A 20,904-nucleotide genomic window follows, 5' to 3' on the forward strand; every position below is an offset into this window, starting at 1 on the left:
CCCCATATATGTAGCAGTATGTACTGGATGTTAGGCTGCGAATGCGAATTTCCCGATCCGGGTGTTGCTTTATGAGGGCGCTTAGGGCCCTGCTCACTAAGTATCTCATAGCATAGGATGCTTACTTAGTGACCAATTAATTGTACTTGGTAAGTAGTTAGATGATGCTTAGCCCTACTCTTGGAAGGTGTTCGAGGCTTTCGTCAGCTTTTGCGTCGCACCGAGAGCATGTTAGCGGGCAGTGGGAGTGAAGTGTCTTGGGACATTAAGACCGCGTGGGTGTAGTAGATAGACATAGACATCTTCAACGGCTCAGATCTTATTTATTTGCTTCATTTACTGGACCAAGCTTGACTTGTATCGAGATACACTTGGATAGTACCTAATTCTCTCACATCCAGGCTCGAGGGTTGCCATCTTCGATCATGGACCCAGACCCATTGGCGCTTGCAAACATATAGTCTATCGGCAGGAAGGCATGGTTTTATTCTTAACCAATATCAGATACTAAGACAGAGTGATCAAATTGCAAGCGTCAACAGAATAGTGTCTATTATGCGAATATAAACAAAGAGACTTATGGAAAGTTGAGCCAAAAGTGATCGCCTATGTTTCTAGATTCTGTAAGCTCAACATGGCAAAATATCGCCCTCGTCTTCTGACGAGCTCGGCGTGTGTTCCAGATTCAACAACCACACCGTCCTCTACGAAGCAGATGAGGTCTGCATTCTGGACAGCACTCAAGCGATGGGCGATCGCAACTGTGGTACGCTGCTTTGCAGCTTGGTCGAGTGCAGCCTGAACTACGTTTTGGGATTCCGAATCCAGCGCCGAAGTGACTTCGTCTAGTAATAGGACACTCGGCCGTCTCAGAAGGGCCCGGGCAATTGCTAGTCGCTGTTTCTGACCACCGGAAAAGTTGTTTCCCTTCCCTCCACACAGAGTATCGAATCCGAGACTGCATAACCAAGTCAGTTGCTGCTAGTGATGTAATTATCTGTGAAATACGTACGGGAGTGAACGGATGAAATCAAGGATATGTGCGTCCTTGCAGATGGTCTCCAATTCTTCCTGAGAATACTTCGATGCATCGAGTCCGAGAAGGAGATTATCTCGGATAGTACCCTGGAAGAGTGTGGGTTCTTGATTCACGAGTGCCACTTGATCGCGGTATGCGCTCATATCCATTGCGGAGAGATCCAAGCCGTCCATTGTGACAAGACCGGCGAGTGGATGGTAGAAACGCTCTAAAAGTGCAACAATCGTGCTTTTCCCACACCCACTGGGTCCAACTAGGGCGATGTAATTACCATTGTGTACAGTGAGATCGAGACCGTTTAGTATTTGCCGGTCGGGACGCGTAGGATACGAGAAGTGGACATTCCGGAATTCAATGTTTCCTTCCCAAAGAGGTTGAATTTCGCCCAAATCCGCTTGGCACTGTGCCTGTCGATCAAACAACGCTTTAAATCGGATGGCGGAAAGTTTTGCCTTTGCTAGATCTGGCGAGCTGCTAAATATCGAGCCAGCAGCATCGCCGCAAATGTTAACAGCAGCGAAGCTCAGGATGAATTGGAACAATCCATATTCCCCACTGATAACGAGTGTGCCACCATACCATAAGCCAAGAGCAGTACACAGCAATGGTGCCGATTGTGAAAACGCGAAAAGGGCCGAAGATGTCAGACTTGAGCGAATGCTCTTCGAATCTTGTTCGGCTAGCTTGTTGTGAAATATTGCTGCAACCTGGGACTCACGATTTAGAGATATGACAGTGCGGATGGCCGAGACCGCTTCACTGGCCAATGATGCTGTTTCTTGATACACCTGACGAAGATGCGCCTCAAGCTGAGCCATAACGCGGAATCGAAGAAATCCGCACATCAAAAGAACAGGTACTGTAGCTGCACCGACAAGTCCAAGTTTCCATCCGACAGCTATACTGGTTGCGATGGCACCAATGAGAGTTGTGAGTGCCATGATGTAGTTTCCAATCGCGTAGCAACCCATGCCCGCCATACTGGCTGGCTCAGTGCTGAGGAATGATACTAGTGCACCTACACCGTGCTCCTCCATGTCAAAGAAAGACATGTCCTTGTCGAGAAGGGCCCGGAAGGACAGCTCACCAAGGCGACGGATAAGCCTCTCTGTACATTTTCCGAGAGCAGAAGCTTGGGCCGAGTAGGCGAGGAACTGTACGACAGCCAAGACGACGTGCATTCCAGCCCATATATTTGTCTCGGACCGAAGCTGTGAAAATTCAGCTTGAGGTCTTGCGAGTGCAACAAGACATTTGGCCAGAAACACTGCCTGGATGGGTGCCCCAGCTCCGGTTTGGATTGAAGCGAGAAACCCCATTAACACCAATGTCATAGAGTCCTTGTGGAAATTATTCACAAACTTCAGAAGGGTCTGCATCGAATACTGGTGGCGTGGTCGATCCAGGCTTTCGAGAGCATCTGCGTCCTTATGCACTGTATCAAACAAAGGATTTCTGGCGACCGACAGAGGCTCCGTGTCTGTCTCTCCAGGGCCAGAGTTAGCATGATGGATGGGTACCTCTAAAGAATCTTCATCTCGGGAAGATTCCTTTTCATTCACGTTGACAGCCTGTGATTTGGCTAGTCGACTATACACTCCATTCTTGTCTCGAAGAAAGTTATGAGTGCCTTGTTCAACAACTTGGCCTCCAGACAAGACGATGATTTTGTCCGCGGATTTGACAGTTGATAAACGATGAGCCACAACAATGGTCGTTCTCCCCTGAGAAGCTTTTTCGATTGCAGCTTGAACAACTTTTTCACTCGTCGAATCCAAGGCTGAGGTGGCTTCATCAAGGAGAAGAATTCGAGGATCAGAAATGAGGGCGCGAGCGATGGCGATACGCTGCTTCTGACCGCCGGAAAGCAACACGCCGGTCTCGCCGACAAGGGTATCGTAGCCGTCAGGTAACTTGATGATAAAGTCATGGGCATTTGCGACACGAGTAGCATCGTAGACAGTATTCTCGATATCTTCCTTGGATGCATTCTCATGGGGCGTTCCAACCAGACCATACCGGATGTTCTCGAAGATAGTCGTAGCAAACAACGTGGGTGATTGTTGGACCAGGGAAATTTGCTGTCTTAGCCAGTTTCGGCTAAATTCTGAGAGTCTGTGACCATCCAAGAGAATATCGCCGGCAATGGGGTCATAAAAACGCTCGAGAAGTTCGATTATTGTGCTCTTTCCTGATCCAGACGGTCCAACTATGGCTGTCGTCTTTCCAGGCTCAATATCCAAGCTCAAGTTGTCCAAAACAACGATATCTGGTCTTGAAGGATATATGTGTCTGACATTTTGCAACTCAATATGGCCGATCACACTGTCTAGTTTCCTTTCAGGAGAGCCAATAGCGGTCCCCGGAGATCTTCGGTCAATGGTGCTGTACAATCTTGATCCAGCAGCCGTCGCAATAGTGAAGACTTGAAGTGGGGGAATGATGCCACCGAGGCAAGCGATGCCAGTCACCGTCGCGAGGATAATGGTCAAGATATCGACGTACGAGGATGTGCCCGCTACCAGGAAGCGCGAACCCATCCAGAACCCTAACCCGATAGCCAGGTAAATAACGGCAAAGACAGCCCCAAGCAGGGCGCCGGATATGAGCCTGGCGTTATTTGCAAAACGTTCTGCTTTAGCTAGAGAGCCATCATATCGAGCCACAAGTTCGGATTGCGCATTTAGCCCCACAACTGTTCTGATGGATGAAAAGACCTCTTCGACAATGGTACCGGATTCCGCGGTCTCTCCCAGCCATTGCTGGCGATATCTCGTGAGCATTATACTGGCAGCAGCAAACACAAGGGCGATGCATGCAAGACTGGAAGCTAGGATGAGCGTCAGCCTCCAGTCTCGCATGAAACTTATGACGAACGCGGCGACAACCGATGCGGAGCACTGTACGGCAACGCTGACTTTCTCTGAAATACCGTCTCGAATCAAATTTGCGTCGGCGGTGATATAAGTTGATATTTCCCCAACTCCTATGTTGTCGAAGAAAGCAATGTCTTGACTCAGAAGTGCGGCCAAATACCGTTCTCTGATCCGGCTCGATAATGTGATGCCGGTACGGATGAATCCAATATTGGCAATGTAGCATGACACTAGTTCCCCCAGAAAAAGGTACACGAAGTAGATTGTGAAGCGCGTCAATTCACTATTGGACTTGTCCTGGGATGAACCACCCGACCAGCTGCCTTGTATACTGCCAATCAACAAGCCTGTTAAAAGCGCCGGCATTGTTGTGATTGCCCCCGCAATGATCGCAGCAAGAAATGAGACGCTGATAATAACCAAATCTTTTGTGGTCGCATATCGGAAGAGTTGAAAGTAATTAATCTTGATTATGGGGGTTGCGATGTGCTGGGCGAGCATCTCCTGCTCCGGAGATGCCTTCTCGCTGTGGAGCTGGGGTTGAAAGTTGGCTTGCGCCGATGCGCCTGCCATACTGAAAGATGGGTCAGAGTCAAAGGGTGAACAAGGTGAATATGTGAGTCAACTGCGAGAGATGATCTGACGATCAGTAATCCATCGCCCCCACGATCTGCCAAGGTAACATGATCCACACTAGGCTCTTTCTTTGTTACAAAAGTTACAGTCGCATAGCTCTTAGGGCCTCAAACGGTGCTCTATTAGAGCCGCGCCAATATAGAGCTACATATTATTCAAAACAACTCTGTAAACCATATATCTAAAGCACCCGTGAATGGTGGGAGGGGACGAATACATGCTCGACGATTTGGACCAGTTAGAATTTATCAGGAGATTTGAACTACAGATTAGTACCAGGGCAGTTTCTTGGAAGTTGGCAGCTTCAATCTCCTGTTTAATCTATTCAGTAAGCAAATGACGCATGCCCAGGTGTATCTAGGCGAGCAATGGGATGCATGTAAGCACATAATATGCAGCCTCATGCTGAGACCCTTGCAATTGCTATATGCAAGGTACTTTGGTAAACAGCTCATGGCCACTAGAACTATGGATTTACGTCACTGGTCCTCTCCTCAACTCCCGGCCCTCGTCAACTTGTCTACATTAACCGAATCGGTCAGCAATCTATTAGTAGTTCTAAAGCAAAACGAATTGGAGTTTTCTGTCGAGATATATCGGGCGCGTTGTGGAGCAAACCCCCAGTCACTCAGCTTTTATCTCAGATCGATCAACATGGCCCCCAAAGGCTGCTGCATCTGCTTGTGTCAGTGGCGGTTTATACCAGAGGAATTGAGCATCCGAAGACAGGGATATTTAATCGAAGTTTTGCAAGGGAAATTAGGGGTCCAAATCCGAGTCGGAATGACTACGGCACATATGGTATACTTAAAGACCTGTACGTTACATATTGGACCTTCTACATGTTACAGCCTCGTAAATTGTTTATGCAAAAGAATTACATATCCAGTATTTGCTTTCTGCGAATGTTGGGGTGAGATTATGATACAAATCATATATCAAGTGTCCGTTCCCTCGTAGATCCCCGGGCCGCTTGTGGGGCCGTTTGTAAGTTCATCCGGCTTATATACCCACTAAGGGCATGCTCGGTTTTACTTAGTAAAGAGCGGCAAGGCGTGAGAACTAAAGCGGAAAGGGAGAGCCATGTCGCTCGGCCTAAAATCCGGTGTATATGTAGCTGCACGGCTGCGACTTGACCGATTAGGGGCCGCCACTCTATGAGGGCGCCCAGGTTCATGCTCACAGAACCTTTCTCGGCACAGCGTGATTACTTAGCCGCCAGTCTTCTGATTGATAGGCAATGATAGTTCTTATGATCGTTCCAGGATTTATTCTCAAAAAAAGAAGTCCTTTTTTAAATGAAATCATCCTTTCATATTTGAGGAGTATGGCACTACATAGTAATGATATAGTAACGATCCGTAATAAGACCACAACAATAAGAAAAGAGACATACGAGAACAATGTAATAGGGGTAATAAGCTATAGATAGAGGAATATGGAACCGGATGATCACACGCAGCACCAAGAATAGGGTCAACTGTTTGGGATAGCCAATGGACCGCAGTTTGTCCCAAAGCTTATAAGACGTTACCTAAACTAGAGAATAGATTTGTGCGAGTACCCCCGAATAACTAGATGGATTATGTTAAAGCCGGCAAAAAATGTTCACAAGTATAGGTAGAGATCAGTTTGGCCTGGTGGTAATGGACTGCGGTGATCGGTTGAAGACCGGTGGGTCTGCTCCGCCAGCCACACTAATCGACTAATATCGATCGTATAAGGCAGACGACTGGCCCCAGTTGAGCGCCAGATCAAGTCGCTTAACATGTAGTCCCATACAATTGGAAGGAGTTGGGTGCAAGTTGTTGATGTTGTTGTCAGGATTAGAACATTGATACTGCTGCAACCTTATGAAAGACCTGAGAGGAGAAAAAGTCTCGCCCGGAGCAATGGTTCAAGTATCTAAACACGGCCCTATGACACTGTGATCTTAAAATACGCTGTCCTTACAACATTTGCATAAGTATGGGCAAGGCTTTATAAATCGGCATATGAAAAGCTGATTTATAGTAGTTCTGATCTGCTCTGATAACGCTGAAGCCAAGCCAAGAGCTTAATTACATCAATCGTGATAAATCAGCAGCCTGCTGATTTCAATTCCCTGCCGCAACTCTCTCACTAAGCTCAAAGAACTTTGACATGTCTCCACCTGCAGCAGTATCCAATTCTTGGCCATTACGATACAGAATCGTCACGAAAGCCTGGCTCGGGACGCCTGGGATATATTCTGCACCTAAATCCACAAAGAAAGTCTCCTTTTGTGCTGCGGGGTGTTTATCAGTCGACAGAGCAGCGAATTCCGGGCCAGGAGGTCCTTTTCTAGTGTCTGTGAAGTAGATGAGGGTTGGTTCGTCCCTGTTGATGACCTCTCGGAATTCATCAGGACTAGAATAATTAGTCAGTCACAGAATGTTGATAAGGGATTGCCAGAGCCTACTTTTGGATCCATTTGAGGGTCATTGTGACTGTTTGGCTTAAATGTTTGTAGTGTGCTGTTCTTGATTGACACAAGCAATGTGGGGTGTGAATTTGATTCAATCTTACAGAGGCCACAGACACGCCACATATAGCTGAGTTCAGCTTCAACATTAGTGGGCCACGTTGGCGGGGTTTGCAGTTGATCAATCACCTCAGCTGAACTATGCAGCGTGCTCGGTTCTGCTCATCCAAAAACAGCAAAAGATCAGCAAAATGGAATGAGATCTCGGGTGCCAGATATTATCCAGGAATAATAGAATGGCCCCAAAATGAGCTGTAGTACTATATCTGCCATTTATCGCATTTGCATACACAACATATAATAAATTGGCATTTAACTAGCAGATACACGAAAGATCTGGTCTATCCTACTATTGGCTAGACTAAAGCTTTGATTACATTCATCATGACCAAGGAATTTCTTGGTTTTAGACTCCTCCCGCAACCCGATCAGCAAGATCGAAGAACTTCTGGATATCTCCAGCGCTGGCACTATCCAGTTCATGCCCGTTTTGGTATAGAACCGTCAAGGGTATTTCGCTTGAGCCTTTGTCAATGGGTCTTTGGGAAATATCCATGAAATAAGTTTCAGTTCAGTATTCTTGGTCATGGGAACATACTCTTGGATATGTGTGGTAGGCATTTTGAAGGCTTGAATTTAGAAGGTTTGATGTGATATACCAGTGGAAGTGAAATGGGATTTGAAAATGTTAGGCGGGAGACAGATTTTATAAGCCAGTCTACCTCGCTCAAGCAGTTGATTCCAGCTTCTACGTCACCGAGGGGATCAAGTACGGTGGGGTTCTTCAGCGCTTTCAGCTGAATGAAGATTATCTCAGATCGGCTATTCAAGGGGCGTGCTCGGCTTTCGATAAACAACAAACAAACTGGAAGCTAAATGTATTTGCCAGAAGCTCGGTGGTTACATCTATCTCCCTTGTCCCTCTAAGCAAAGTAGTAAAAATTAAAGCTAGACTGCACTAGATACCACCAAAATATAGATCAGGCTGTATAGGTTCTACGTCGCGGCGATCGTACACAGATACGAGATCATCAATATCAAGATTCCCCACTACTATTCGCTATGGTCAAGTGGTTCTCGGGATACAGTAGAATGCTCAGCTATCGATTAAATCGTGGTCTTGAGAGCCCTGCGTGCCAGTGAGGTGAGAATTTGCCTCAACTCAAAATAGGAAATATGCCCCAGAAGACGCACGTCATTCAACTCGCAATCATCCCGGTACCGCGCCATTAGCAATGCTCAAATGACTGATCTGGTATAGAGCTAGGCAAGCAACAGTCACACAAACGAATAGACGCGCGTGAAGTGCATTGCTCAGTGCATCTCCCATTTCTGGAACAAAAGTTTCCAAATCCGAATCATCAAATAGAGTGGCCGATTCATCACTGTCCTCATTTTGTTCAGCCCCACGAGGTGTCTCAATCAGATCAAACGGGTTTTGGTCCTTGTCGTTGAGTAGCCCCCATATCGAGACCTGAACAAGCTCCTGAAAATGAATGTCGTGATGGTCCTCAAGTCGATGTTCCAAACCGATTTCAAGTGCCTTCTTTTCCTCTGGGGTATAATCAAACCCTCGGGCTCTGAGACAGCATCCGCATTCATCAGTACAGTGTCCAGCGCCAAGTTTTTCTGGACTGGTATTTTGATTGGCACAGCATCCGCAGTCGCGGCCACAACATCCCCCTTGTCTAGCACACTGATCACGAAGAGCACGGTGCATATACCAGTGCGGGTGTGAGCGCCATAGCACGAAGGCTCTTGACAGAGGCCCTTCATGGAATGCGCAGCGATAATTCCACCATTCTCGCTCCAGAAACCAGAATTTCCTCTGCAATATGGCCAATTCTTCTTTCAGGCAAACGTCTTGGAGTTCTTGTTGCGGGAAATGGGTTGATTGGTGATCAAGTATTTGGTGGAGAGATATCTCCTTCTGGACAATTCTTCGGAGAGCGAATTCTGTAGTAAGGAGGCCGTTAATTGAAACTTGACAGGTTTTCCCGTTATTGGAGAGTTTCTGATGGCGGAGTCTTTGAAGGACATTTATGTCTCCTCTCTTCTCGAGCTCGGCTTCGTCTGCCTTATCATCCTCTTGATAGGTTCGGGTAGGTCTTAGTGCGGTGAGAAATTGTCCGGAAAGTCCAATTGAAAACGACATGGTTGCTGAAGATGGCTTGCGTGAATGCTGAGATTGACCAGACTATTTGGTTATACTTTGTGGACGGTTCATGGTGATGTATGTCAACTGTACAGCTGTATAGTTCGGATGTCAACAATGGCATACGAATATCATCCTCCGAAACACAGTAATCAAGAACCAAGACATTTACAATATTCAATTCAAATAACTGTATACAAATAATAAGTTAGCAAAAAAAATACAAGACCACAACGTGCCAAGTAAATTAAAAACAAATTTAACAAAGTGCACGATCGACACGCTGACATAAGCCAAGACCCTGAAAAAGCCGCATGCGTGTCGAAGTGTACCTTTTTCTGTTCTTTGGGTTTCCCGTGTCGCCAAACTCTTGCAAGTCGCATTATTCAAGCCTTCAACATACCGGCTCGGCTTCCATTTCATCTAAAGGCCCTGACCCGCGGAGGTCCATCGCCGACATGTATTTCATTTCGGCTGCCATTGACTGGGCCGCGCCCGTATTGTAAGTCGGCTTCGGCGGCCGGTTCCTGGATGATTCGCAGATGCTAATGAAGTTCGTTTACAGCCTCGTCACCTCCCCTCTCACCTCCTATGCCGACCAAATCGTGAGCATTCATCGCTCCAGAAGCTCCGCGGGTTTCTCTTTGGATATTCCCCTGATCATGCTTGTTTCTTCGATTCTGAAGTGAGCCCACACTCTCCGGCGCGTTGAATTTCGATATGGAGGATTATTATTGACTTTGCTAGGGTTTTCTTTTGGTTTGGAGAGTACTATTCGGCCACTTTGTTGACTCAGGCGGTCGTCATGATTGTGGTGCAGATGACTATGCTCAAGGTTGCACTAGATAATAGGCCCTCTCCTGGCGGCGTGAATGGAATTGAGCATGCGCCTTTCAGTGGTGGCTCTGATAAAGGCCCTTCAAGACCCTACGAATTTTGGCAGTGGAAGAACACCAAGCCGTAAGTTTGGAGAGCGCAGAAAGCCGCGGACGTTGAAACTGATGCAATTTACAGATACTATATGTTCCTTGCGTACTTCGTCGGAGCTCTAACTCTCCTCCACTTGAGCCCGCTCTCCCAATTCGACGCCTACATCAGCCTCTTGGGTTACATCGGACTTGCCGTTGAGGCCACCCTTCCCATCCCACAAATCATCGCGAACTACCGATCAGGCTCGTGCAAGGGCTTCCGGGTCTCCGTCATTGCGGCTTGGATTCTCGGTGACACCATGAAGATGAGCTACTTCTTCTGCAGCACGGAGACTATTCCATGGGCCTTCAAGCTGTGCGGCATGTTTCAGTGTGCGTGCGACTTCTACCTGGGCTTCCAATTCTACATGTTTTCTCGAAGTTCCTTGCACACCTCACACTCTCGGGGCCCCTCTCAGACTGCCGGCAGGCCGGAGCAGGATGGCCGTTGGGGCCACGAAGAGAAAGACATCCGCATGAACTGAAGCGAAACATCGGTCATAGAATAGACATGTAGATAGGAATTGGCAACTATATAGACAAATAATTGGAATGAGATAATGTTCATACTATTTTTTATACTATCAAAGCTTGTGCGGAGTTAAGCATTTCCGAGGGATGTGCCCCGCGATATCGTCATTTTGGAATGCGCTTTTCCTCGACTTATTCTCCGCGGATCTTTGGACAGTTGACAATTGCTGCTTAATCCTCCGTTGAATTAGCCAACCAGTTATTACTTTCACAATGGCTACTCCCACAATTCGCATTGGCTATGTGCCCGGTACGCCTACCTCTACCCCTCCATAGCTCAAGCTCCGACTTTTGCTTCGCTATGGCACCCCCAGTCGCGAGCCAGCTTCATACACCCCGATATATCTCACAGAATGCGCGCTAACAAACCCCTCTCTGGTTCCTAGAGCACTACCTTACACCACTCCACCTCACCCTCCGCTCCCCGGCTGTCACAGCCCTCCCATTCAAGATCGCGCTGACCCCATTCCCCTCTGGAACGGGTCATATGATCACCTCTCTGCGCGGCAATGAGATTGACATCGCCATCGGTCTTACTGAGGGCTGGGTCGCCGGTCTAGCAGGCAAAGCGCAACAACTGAGCCAGAACGCAGATGGCGGATACAAGGTTGTCGGCCACTGGGTTGACAACCCGTTGCGCTGGGCTATTGTGACCGGCCGCAACCGCAGCCAAATTAACGGAGTGTCGGACTTGAAGGACCAGCGGGTTGGAGTTAGCCGGCTGGGAAGGTGAGATATCAAATTGGGATCGGTGACAGGGGATGGATACAAGACTAACTTGGAACCCTGCAGTGGCTCGCACATTATGTCTTTTGTCCTTGCCCAACAGCAAGGCTGGAAAGCAGACTCTCTTACAACCGTCCCTCTTGGACCCTTTGGGCCTCTGCGCGACGGTGTCTCTGGGTTGGATGAATCGCAGCCTGAAAAGGCCGCTAACCCATCAGCTGAGTTCTTCATGTGGGAGGAATTTACCACTAAGCCATACTTCCACCCGACAGCTGAGAAGCCAAACCCACCTCTGAAGAAGATTGGCGAGATTTTTACTCCTTGGCCTTCGTGGATGATTGTTGCTTCTACTGCTCTTTTCCCTGACCCTGAGAACGACCAGCGATTGGCCAGTCTTTTCCAGGCTCTTGACCAGGGTGTCAAGGACTTTGAGGCTGATACGGCTCAAGTTGTTAAATTGCTCGGTACTGGGGAGCTTGGCTGCAATTACATTGAAGAGGATGCAACAGAGTGGTTGAAGGATGTTAAATTTACTAACAGCACTCGTGGTGTTGATAATAAGCTTATTGAAGGTGTTATTGATGTGCTTAAGGTTGCTGGTGTCATTGACCCGGCCATGAGCAATGAGGAGGCTACCCAGCGGGTTATTGGAATCAAGAGGTAGATTACATCTCGTGAGAGAGTAGTAAATGAGTATGCAGAGAGATTGTCAATATTAAATTCATGGAATTGTGATGTATCACTCTAACAAGTCTTTCTGGGTTCAAAGTCATGGATAGTACCCGGTAGCGAACAGCTCAACAGTGCGAGATACATTTCTATTCAGTAGCCTACACTTCATAATGATTCCTATATTAGTCCTGCTAGGAGCCACTCAAAATCAAAGCTCGCTAATAATTACCATTCAACAGCAGCAATCCCAAGAAGCCACAAAGAGGCATGCAACAGGCCATACCGGACCATCGACCTTGCTTACCGTGCTCAATGATAGGACAACCCTACAATCCCATATCTATGGTATGATGCACTTATATGACAGTAATTGGGTCTCCGAAATAAACCCCCAAAGGTAAGAGTCACTTGCAAACAAAATGCATTCCTATGGCGGGATAACCCCTTGCACCCTTACCACCGGATATTTCAAGAGATAGGTATGTGTATACCCCTGCATAGCTCTGTTCCAGGGACAGATATTTGAGCTTCGTGTGATCAGGGTCCATGTGTTCTATCGCTTTATGTGGGGTGGGGGAGGTTGCCTTATTGCCTGGGTTTGGTGATATGAAGCATTGAGTTGTGATTTGCTCTAGAGAGGATAAGGATTCCTACCATAATTAGGAGAAATTGAGCCTTTTATTAAAATGCAAGGCTTTATGGACTTCTCGCTATGATTATTACAGCAATTATCACGTTTGTGGGAAGCAATTGTGAAACGGAGCATGTATACTAATGGTGTCGGGTACGATGCTGCTCGAAGTAGTCACGCTCAGCCATATATCTTATGATTTTCTTTAACAGATAACAATATTACTTTAGTTAGGAGGAATATTGCAATAAGTATATCTATGTATCCAATCTCACAAAATTTGAACGGAGCTCATAAAAGTGATGGAGTGAGTCACCCACCTGGATATATACTTGCACCAACGGTCTTATATATTCCCATCTACATCGATTCAATTCTGTCATTTATTCATATCTCCAGCTATACAAAAATATTGACAGATTGATGCTAAAATTCATAATCTAAGAATCAATCTACAACTAAGAAATCGTTTCATGTGGTTCAAAACATAGTCTATCTGCCCACGGATGATAGACGAACAACCGACAGGACGACCAAAGCCAACAGGAAGACAAGGGATATAGAATCCTAGGCATTGGCAGTTCAGCTCAGGTCCATTAACTGGCCTAGAGCCTCATTCTAGAGAGCAAGCCTACTCCTACCTCTCTACATTCCCGGATCTACCTCGGGTCCCCTGACAACAATATCGGAATGCACCGAGTGGCAGGATCTACCCAATGATCCAATCAAACGACGCCGGGAGGAATATTTTTACAAATTATATTTGCTCAGGGTCTTTTTCGCAAGTCCAAGCTTTACCCATTTGTCTGCTGGCGTGTACAGTGTGGGTCATACCATGCGTGAGCCCCAAGTGACGCAGTTGAATGGTGGAACGCAGGTCTTTGTTTTTACGATTTAATGAGCAAAATAGATCGGCCTGCGCTATTTAATGGTACTGGACGCTCAATCCTCGTTACAGTTTGGCCTTGTGACTTGTCCTCGTCGTCGGCAGCCCTATATCTATAATCGACCATACTAACATAACCCCTAATAGCTAATACCCTGCCAAGGGGATAATACTGCTCCAATATGCGGTCATCTCAAACAGTTCTTTCTTGGTCGCTTCTGCTGGCATCCCTCGGGGGCGTGCAGGCGAAGCTTGACTTGAAGTCTAGCAAGAACGTTGTTGTTTATTGGGGTAGGTGACCTGCGATTGTATACTTCGATTGATTCTAATTGAGGTCGTGTGCAGGACAGAACTCCCTAGAAAATTCTTCCAAGGGCAAGAAGGTTGAGAGCCAAAAGCCTCTATCTTACTACTGTGACAGTGAGTGAAGCCCTTCTTATGATTTGAACAATCAGACTAACAAGAACACTAGATGAGGACATTGATGTATGTCTATGAGGGTGACGCGTAAAAGATTTTGAACTGACAAAACCCTCTAGGTCATCCCGATGGCCTTTGATATGATGGTCAATGGCCCTGGAGGCGCACCCGAGATTGACTTCGCGAATAGCAGCGGGGACTGCGAGGTGTTCGAGGGAACGCAGCTTAAAAACTGCCCCAGCATTGGGTGAGTTTCGCTGGCGCTGCTGGCAGAAGGGCCAGTTCACTGACAACTTCTAGGAAGGACATCACGACCTGCCAAAAGAAGGGCAAGACAATTCTTCTCTCCATCGGAGGTGCCACATACAGTGAGGGTGGCTTCAAGTCCGAGGCAGATGCCAAAGATGGCGCCAAGTTGATGTGGGAAACCTTTGGTCCCAAGCAAGAAGGCTCCGATGCTCTTCGTCCCTTCGGCGACGCTGCCTTGAACGGATTCGATTTCGACTTCGAGGCCAACGTCCAGCACATGGCTCCTTTCGCCAACGAGCTCCGTTCCCTGATTGAGGCTGATAAAAGTGGCCAGGACTTCTTCCTGACTGCTGCACCTCAATGCCCTTACCCCGACCAGGCCGACAAGGAGATCCTCAACGGCCCTGTCTATATCGACGCCATCTGGGTCCAGTTCTACAACAACTATTGCGGTGTTAACGCCTACAGCGCCGAGAGCTCCGCCAACCAGTACAACTTCGAGGAGTGGGACAACTGGGCTCACACGGTCTCGAAGAACAAGGACGTCAAGGTTATCCTCGGAGTTCCAGCCGACACCACCGCGGCCAGCACTGGATACATCCCCTCCTCGGAGCTGGCCAAGGTCATCGAGTACTCGAAGAAATTCGACAGTTTTGGAGGAGTGATGATGTGGGATGCCACACAAGCGTACGGCAACGGCGCCTTTATTAAGGACGTGCGAAAGGCCCTGGGAGGCGCTGATGATACCGGTTCGTCGTCGTCCAGTTCGGCGTCGACCTCGGCGCCTTCTTCTTCGTCCACTGACTCATCGAATACCTCGTCATCTACCAATGCACCCGGTTCCTCACCCTCATCTTCCTCCTCCTCTGCTGCTTTCTCATCGTCCAGTGGTCCTGAGCCCACTTCCACTGAGACCAAGCCGCCAGTCACAACAACCAGCACCAGCACCAGCAGCGCTACCGAGACAGAGCCGACTACCACCGCACCCCCTGCGACAACCGCTCCCCCCGCGACTACTGCTCCGCCTGCAGCTGCCCCGACTTCTACCGAGGAACCACCTGCTCCCGCAACCACCACCAGCACTCCGCCGCCCAGCAACGCGTCCGGTGACACCGATGACACTGAAGATGACTCCGATGACTTGGTCTCCAACATTCTTGGCAACGACCTTATCGGACTCTTGGGTGGTCTTCGCGCGGCTAACAGTGCGACTCATCGCGTTACTCACAGTCTTGCCCATAGCCTGGACCCCAAGGTTATGGGTCGCGTGGGACCTAAATCGGAAATGCACCAAATGGGACCTCAGCAAATTGGCCTCAAAAAGATGGGGCCTAACAGTAATCTACGACGTGCTTTGCGAAACCGCGATTAAGCTGTCGGAGGGTTCCAGGACCGGCAATCATACTTATGGCGTGTCTAATATTGCTTGGACCTGGAATGTCTGAGTGTGATATGAATAATTTGAGTGTTCACATAAGGGGATGCCACGATTCTTTCTTCCTTCGCTTCTTTTCTTTTCTTCTTCTGGCTCCTTTCGCCATTTTCAATGTCTTATGATCTTTAACCCTATCTTCTCTTATACTCTGCTCTATGATACCCATAGTTTTCTAATTATATCTTTTCTTCTTCTTTTCTTTCCGCATTATCAATTCCTGTGGTCTAGAAGAAACATTAAAATAAGTTGAAGATATTAGAACTTGAACAAAACACACTTTCTACCTCGCTTCGTTTTCCATGAACACCAGCCTGAATGACAATAGATGAGAGAGAACAACCAAACGATTGAACAGACACTTTCGACTGCACCCTGTCTTCTAAAGCCTTTCTCAGGGCACTGAAACTGGCCCGAACCACACTCACTCGGCGTCCTCTTCCTCCTTGCTTGCCGCCAAGCAGAACCGACCCTTCGCTTCCCCCCTTTCCTCATACTCAAGGGTGAGATGAGACAAGTGCGCAAGCAGATTCTCAATCTTGATCTCGCCCTTGTCGCGCTGAACACGACCAAGGTTGTCGAGCCATTTGATCTTGTTCAAAACGCAGTATACTAAGGCAATGACAACTTCCACGCCAAGGGAATAGCCCCAAATTCGCACTACGGTAACGATATCAGTCCATCCATTCTTCGTCTCAACAAACTGGCCTGCTGGTTTGGTCTTCATGTTCTCGTTAGTGAACCAACCGAACAGACAGAAGATCGTGGCTAAAATATCTACCCCCAGAATTGCCGTTACTAGTTGGATGGATGGCCAGGTGTCGATACCGCGAGTCACAAAAATGAGCCAATTCTCTGTGAGGGCCACTTCCAAGAAGAGGACTTCTTGAATGGAGCCCCAGTTTTGGATGATGCCTCCGTTTTTCAGGAACATTGTTCCTCGTGCAACCCAGGTGCCCAGGGCGAGGAGCACACCTAGCAAAGAGGAAATGAACCAGATCTTGGGGAGTTGCCATTCAACAGGTCTGAGTTCAAATGAGGCGTGATCATAGGCTACAGCGACGGTTGCAAGATCGGCGAATAGAGCTAGGAAGACAATGAGCTCGACACGAATGCTTTCATTGAGAATGATCATCGATGTCACAAGGTATATTTCGAGATGCAAGCAAAGCGCAATGCGATATTGGATATACGCTTTCATGCGGTGGAAGATCTGACGCGCGACCTTGATCGAATCAATAATGGTCGATAATCCAGGCTCGAGGAACACAATGTCCGATGCAGATTGTGCGGCTTCGGATGCACCTTCGACGGCAATTCCACAGTCGGCTTTCTTGAGAGAAGGTGCATCATTCACACCATCTCCTGTCATAGCGGTTAGATGGCCTCGATCTTGTAGCATCTGCACGACTTGATATTTGTGTTCTGGGAACACTTCCGCAAAACCGTCGGCCTTTTCAACAAGATCACTAGCCATAGCTCCACTGAGGCCCCCGTGAATCAGCTTATCCGAGTTGTACACCTTAGTTCCCAATGCCAACATCTTGCAGGTTTCCTTTGCAATAGCAATGGCATCTCCCGTCAGCATTTTCACGCTGATCCCAAGATTCTGTGCCTCACTGATTGTATGAGCAGTATCTTCACGAGGAGGGTCAAACATTGGCAGCATTCCAAGCAGAGCCCAGTCTTCGCCTTCTTTCTGGACGGCAACTCCAAGAGAGCGGAAGCCTCGGTGTGCGAACTCCTGCGCTTTAGTCTTGTACAACTCGGCTGTCTCCTTCGAACAGCTCGTCAACTGAAGTACAGCTTTCGGAGCGCCCTTAGTACATGTATACCGTACACCATCACAGACAGCCACTGTAACAATCCGTTTGGATACTGGGTCGAATGGCGTAAATTTCTCTGTCTTCCAACCTCGGCGCATGATCTCGCGTGCTTTGGGATATTGCCTGAGAGTCAAAATAGTGACTTTGTCGATTGGATCAAGAGATTCAGTATTGTGCGAGGATGCCAGTGCAGCAACAGCAAACATCCAGTCAATATCGACACCTTCCGCCACGTAAGGATCTCGAATACTCAGTTTGTTCGCGGTCAGAGTTCCAGTCTTATCAGAGCACAGGATATCAACCCCCTATGTATAATTAGCATGGAGACCACGCTATCATGAATGGAGAAGACTTACTGCCAGGGATTCAATCGCAGTCAGCTTTTGCACAATAGCTTTCTTCTTAGCCAGATAAGCAGCACCAACGGCCATGGTAGTAGTGGTGACTACCGGGAGACCAACAGGCACACCGATAATGAGCAAAGACAGCGTGTAGTGAAGCAAGGTCTGCTGACCAGGCGAAGCAATGGGAATATGGCGGAAGAATCCACCAATCCATGCGGCCAGAATCCAAGCCACGACAAGAATCAAAAGAGAGGTTCCAATGTTGTCCATGACAAGTTCAAAATGACCGGCACCTTGTGCAGATTGCACCATAGTTGCGGTGCGGCCGACGAAAGAAGTTCTTGCGCCAGTCTGAACCACCGCGTAGGCTTTACCACGCTTGCAGCCGGTTGTATAGAAAATCATGTCGCCCATGTAACGATCCACAGCAAGAGATTCGCCGGTAATGGCGGAATGGTCGCAGGCTAGAATGGGGTAGCCACGTCTGCGAGGAGCAGGTTGTGCTTCTTCTCCTTCCTCTTCTTCTTCTTCGTCTCTTCCTCCTCCTTCTGTTGCTTCTTTGGAGTTGCCATCACCCTCCTTCACTTCCTCAACAGTTTTTTTCACCTGATCCTCTTCATCTTCAGAATCAGAGCCTCCGCCGAGCATTCCTTGCTCTTGAAGCTGGTTGAACTCTTCCCAGCCATTGGAATCACTGAAGTCACAGATAACCTTGGCATCAGCAGGCACGACTGAGCCTTCACCAACAATGATCTCAGATAGTTATCAGTATACAGATAGAAAAGGGGATTTCTGATAGACATACCACGTCCCCTGGAACTAACTCTCGTGCGAGACATTCCTGTTGAGCACCATCACGAATGACCTGTGCTCGCATAGCAATATCTCCCTTGAGACTCGCAACCACATCCGCAGCCTGCTTCTCTTGATACCAACCTACAGCGGCATTTAGACATAAAATACCAATGATGACACCGAAATCGACCCAGTCATCCAGACCAGCAGCAAGCAAAACAGCCAACTCCATGACTATAGCCTGGTCAGTCATATGGCTACCACGCATATACAAGACACTCACCATAGAGGATTGGACCCCGGAAGTATGAAAGGAACTTGGCGATGGGATTCTCCTTCTCCGACGACAATTCATTCCAACCAGCCCGCCGACGGCGTTGTGCAACTTCTTCGTTGGAAAGACCTTCACGAATATCGGTCAAGGTCCACTCATCAGGGAATTTGCCAGTTTCCCCTTCGAGCTTCTTGACGTGGACCTTCCGCTTTTTCCATGGGGCATACCAGAGCCGTTTCTCCATGATGTCGCCCTCATCTTGGGCTGCTGCATTTGCATCACGGAATGTAGACACGTATTTGACAAGCTTGCCATATTCATCCAGATTGGCCCAGTCCTGGTTCAGAGATGCCCGGGAAATACGGGAGGTCCGACGCATATCAGGCCGCTCGACATCTGGGCTCGACGCCATGTTTTCTCGGGAAGGTTCGGGAGCTTGATCGTCGATAATCGGTCCTGGGTCAGTTCGTCGGTGATGTTCTTCGAATTTCAAAAGAGGGAAAACTCTTCATCTACCGCGGCCATTCCCTTTTTACAAACTATCATGCTGACGTCGCGACAAGGAAGGTCTCGGCATGATCCTTTGTATTGTATGCTTGCTGTTTTGGTCTTCGAGAGTTGGAGCATGCCGTGGAACCAGGTATCGAATGGGACCAGCCAGGGCTTATTCATTATATTCCAGGAATGGTCAACCTTGAAAATCCTGGTTCAACCTATCAACTGCTGACAGGTATACCAGTCTATTCCTTTGCACAGTAAACAAAGCCCACGACACCAGCAGGCACCTCAATGGAAGTCGATCCAAGTTCATTGAACCATGGGTCCAAACAGATGTGTACCTTCGGCAAAGCCCGAATAAGAGCTTCATGCTTGAAGTTCACCGGAAACTTGTTGCATATTTCTGCAGACACAGATGTTAGATTGCGGGGTGAGCTTAGCTGGGCGATGGCCAACAGGAATTAGACGCCCAAACTCCCTGAATGGCAAAAAGAATATATAAGGCTCAAACACCCAAATGAGATCATTTTATCTGAACCAGTGGTTCCGGTGAGTGGCTGCCCGGATGTCAATGGAGACGAGAGTATAGACCTCGACGTCATGTTCGCCCTGTTCCGCTGACACCCGGCAAGCGGAAACAAAATCCCGTCCATACCATTCTGCTGATTGCAACAGAATAGCGGACAAAGGGTAGAAGGTACCTGCCACGCAAACCATCAAGAGTAGGACAGGAGTTGGAAGGAGAGCAGTTACAGCACTCACATGTGATCAGACTTACCCCTGCTATGATACCAAGGGCTTCCAAGGAAATACAAAGAAGGCCAGCTCAGCATATGTGACTATATTCGGTATAGATCATATCTATGGCTTTTGACACCTGCAATGCAACATCATAATTCCAGCTCACCCGGGCAGTGTGAAGGGGGCATTTGCTGCGCGAATGTGTCGTGGTCAGAATTCCCCGGGTATAGAGAGTATCGACTCTAGAAAAATAGTGACGCAGTCATTATCTCAATAAATTTCATTAATTAGAAGAGGACACTATCAACGAGACCAAAAAAGAAGAAAGAAAACAAAAAAAGAAATAACGAATCCCGCCGAGTGCCCAAGTGACCGAATTCGAACACTCGCTGCACGATTGGACTAGGACAGCCAGGCGTCATACCACTTGACTATTGGGACAGGAAGGTTAAAAGGTGAAAGTTGTTGACAGAGTGTGCTTGTCCCGATTAAGCAGGTGGATACCATGGATACCGGACCCACAAGGCTTACGGATCTCCCGTTTTCTGCCTGACGATCATGGCTGCCTCTACTGTCTCTTATTGCTGGATCTTTTTCTGTTTCTAGAATTGCCTGTGTTTCGAAGGATTTGTATGATTTCTTGGCCTAGGCTTTTGATGTAGCTTACAGAGGCCAACAGTGCACAACTCTCTACTGATAATA

At 47.9% G+C, this 20,904-nt stretch overlaps 7 protein-coding genes across 7 annotated transcripts; 3 read left to right on the forward strand and 4 right to left on the reverse strand.

Moving 5' to 3' along the window:
• Positions 1-606: 606 nt before the first annotated feature.
• On the reverse strand, positions 607-4,488 carry N7508_002553 (ABC transporter B family protein; the record flags this gene model as incomplete). Its single annotated transcript, XM_058460619.1, has 2 exons — positions 607-958; positions 1,013-4,488. The coding sequence occupies 2 exons, from the start codon at positions 4,486-4,488 to the stop codon at positions 607-609; spliced, it is 3,828 nt and encodes a 1,275-aa protein (XP_058324151.1).
• A 2,159-nt stretch (positions 4,489-6,647) lies between these two features.
• N7508_002554 (uncharacterized protein) lies at positions 6,648-7,014 on the reverse strand (the record flags this gene model as incomplete). Its single annotated transcript, XM_058460620.1, has 2 exons — positions 6,648-6,939; positions 6,992-7,014. 2 exons carry the CDS (start codon positions 7,012-7,014, stop codon positions 6,648-6,650), a joined length of 315 nt encoding a protein of 104 aa, XP_058324152.1.
• Positions 7,015-8,264: 1,250 nt separating this feature from the next.
• Positions 8,265-9,209, reverse strand: N7508_002555 (uncharacterized protein; the record flags this gene model as incomplete). The annotated part of the gene is made up of 1 exon (XM_058460621.1): positions 8,265-9,209. One exon carries the CDS (start codon positions 9,207-9,209, stop codon positions 8,265-8,267), a length of 945 nt encoding a protein of 314 aa, XP_058324153.1.
• Positions 9,210-9,667: 458 nt separating this feature from the next.
• Positions 9,668-10,662, forward strand: N7508_002556 (PQ-loop repeat-containing protein; the record flags this gene model as incomplete). Its single annotated transcript, XM_058460622.1, has 4 exons — positions 9,668-9,711; positions 9,775-9,894; positions 9,957-10,169; positions 10,224-10,662. The coding sequence occupies 4 exons, from the start codon at positions 9,668-9,670 to the stop codon at positions 10,660-10,662; spliced, it is 816 nt and encodes a 271-aa protein (XP_058324154.1).
• Positions 10,663-10,921: 259 nt separating this feature from the next.
• N7508_002557 (uncharacterized protein) lies at positions 10,922-12,098 on the forward strand (the record flags this gene model as incomplete). The annotated part of the gene is made up of 3 exons (XM_058460623.1): positions 10,922-10,958; positions 11,095-11,437; positions 11,501-12,098. The coding sequence occupies 3 exons, from the start codon at positions 10,922-10,924 to the stop codon at positions 12,096-12,098; spliced, it is 978 nt and encodes a 325-aa protein (XP_058324155.1).
• A 1,707-nt stretch (positions 12,099-13,805) lies between these two features.
• On the forward strand, positions 13,806-15,664 carry N7508_002558 (glycoside hydrolase family 18 protein; the record flags this gene model as incomplete). Its single annotated transcript, XM_058460624.1, has 5 exons — positions 13,806-13,914; positions 13,969-14,043; positions 14,096-14,109; positions 14,163-14,290; positions 14,344-15,664. 5 exons carry the CDS (start codon positions 13,806-13,808, stop codon positions 15,662-15,664), a joined length of 1,647 nt encoding a protein of 548 aa, XP_058324156.1.
• Positions 15,665-16,148: 484 nt separating this feature from the next.
• Positions 16,149-19,375, reverse strand: N7508_002559 (putative plasma membrane H(+)ATPase; the record flags this gene model as incomplete). The annotated part of the gene is made up of 4 exons (XM_058460625.1): positions 16,149-17,855; positions 17,907-18,647; positions 18,700-18,923; positions 18,973-19,375. 4 exons carry the CDS (start codon positions 19,373-19,375, stop codon positions 16,149-16,151), a joined length of 3,075 nt encoding a protein of 1,024 aa, XP_058324157.1.
• Positions 19,376-20,904: the final 1,529 nt, after the last annotated feature.

The sequence above is a fragment of the Penicillium antarcticum genome (genome assembly GCF_028974205.1).
Source record: "Penicillium antarcticum strain IBT 31339 chromosome Unknown utg000002l_segment0_segment0, whole genome shotgun sequence".
NCBI lineage: Eukaryota > Fungi > Ascomycota > Eurotiomycetes > Eurotiales > Aspergillaceae > Penicillium > Penicillium antarcticum.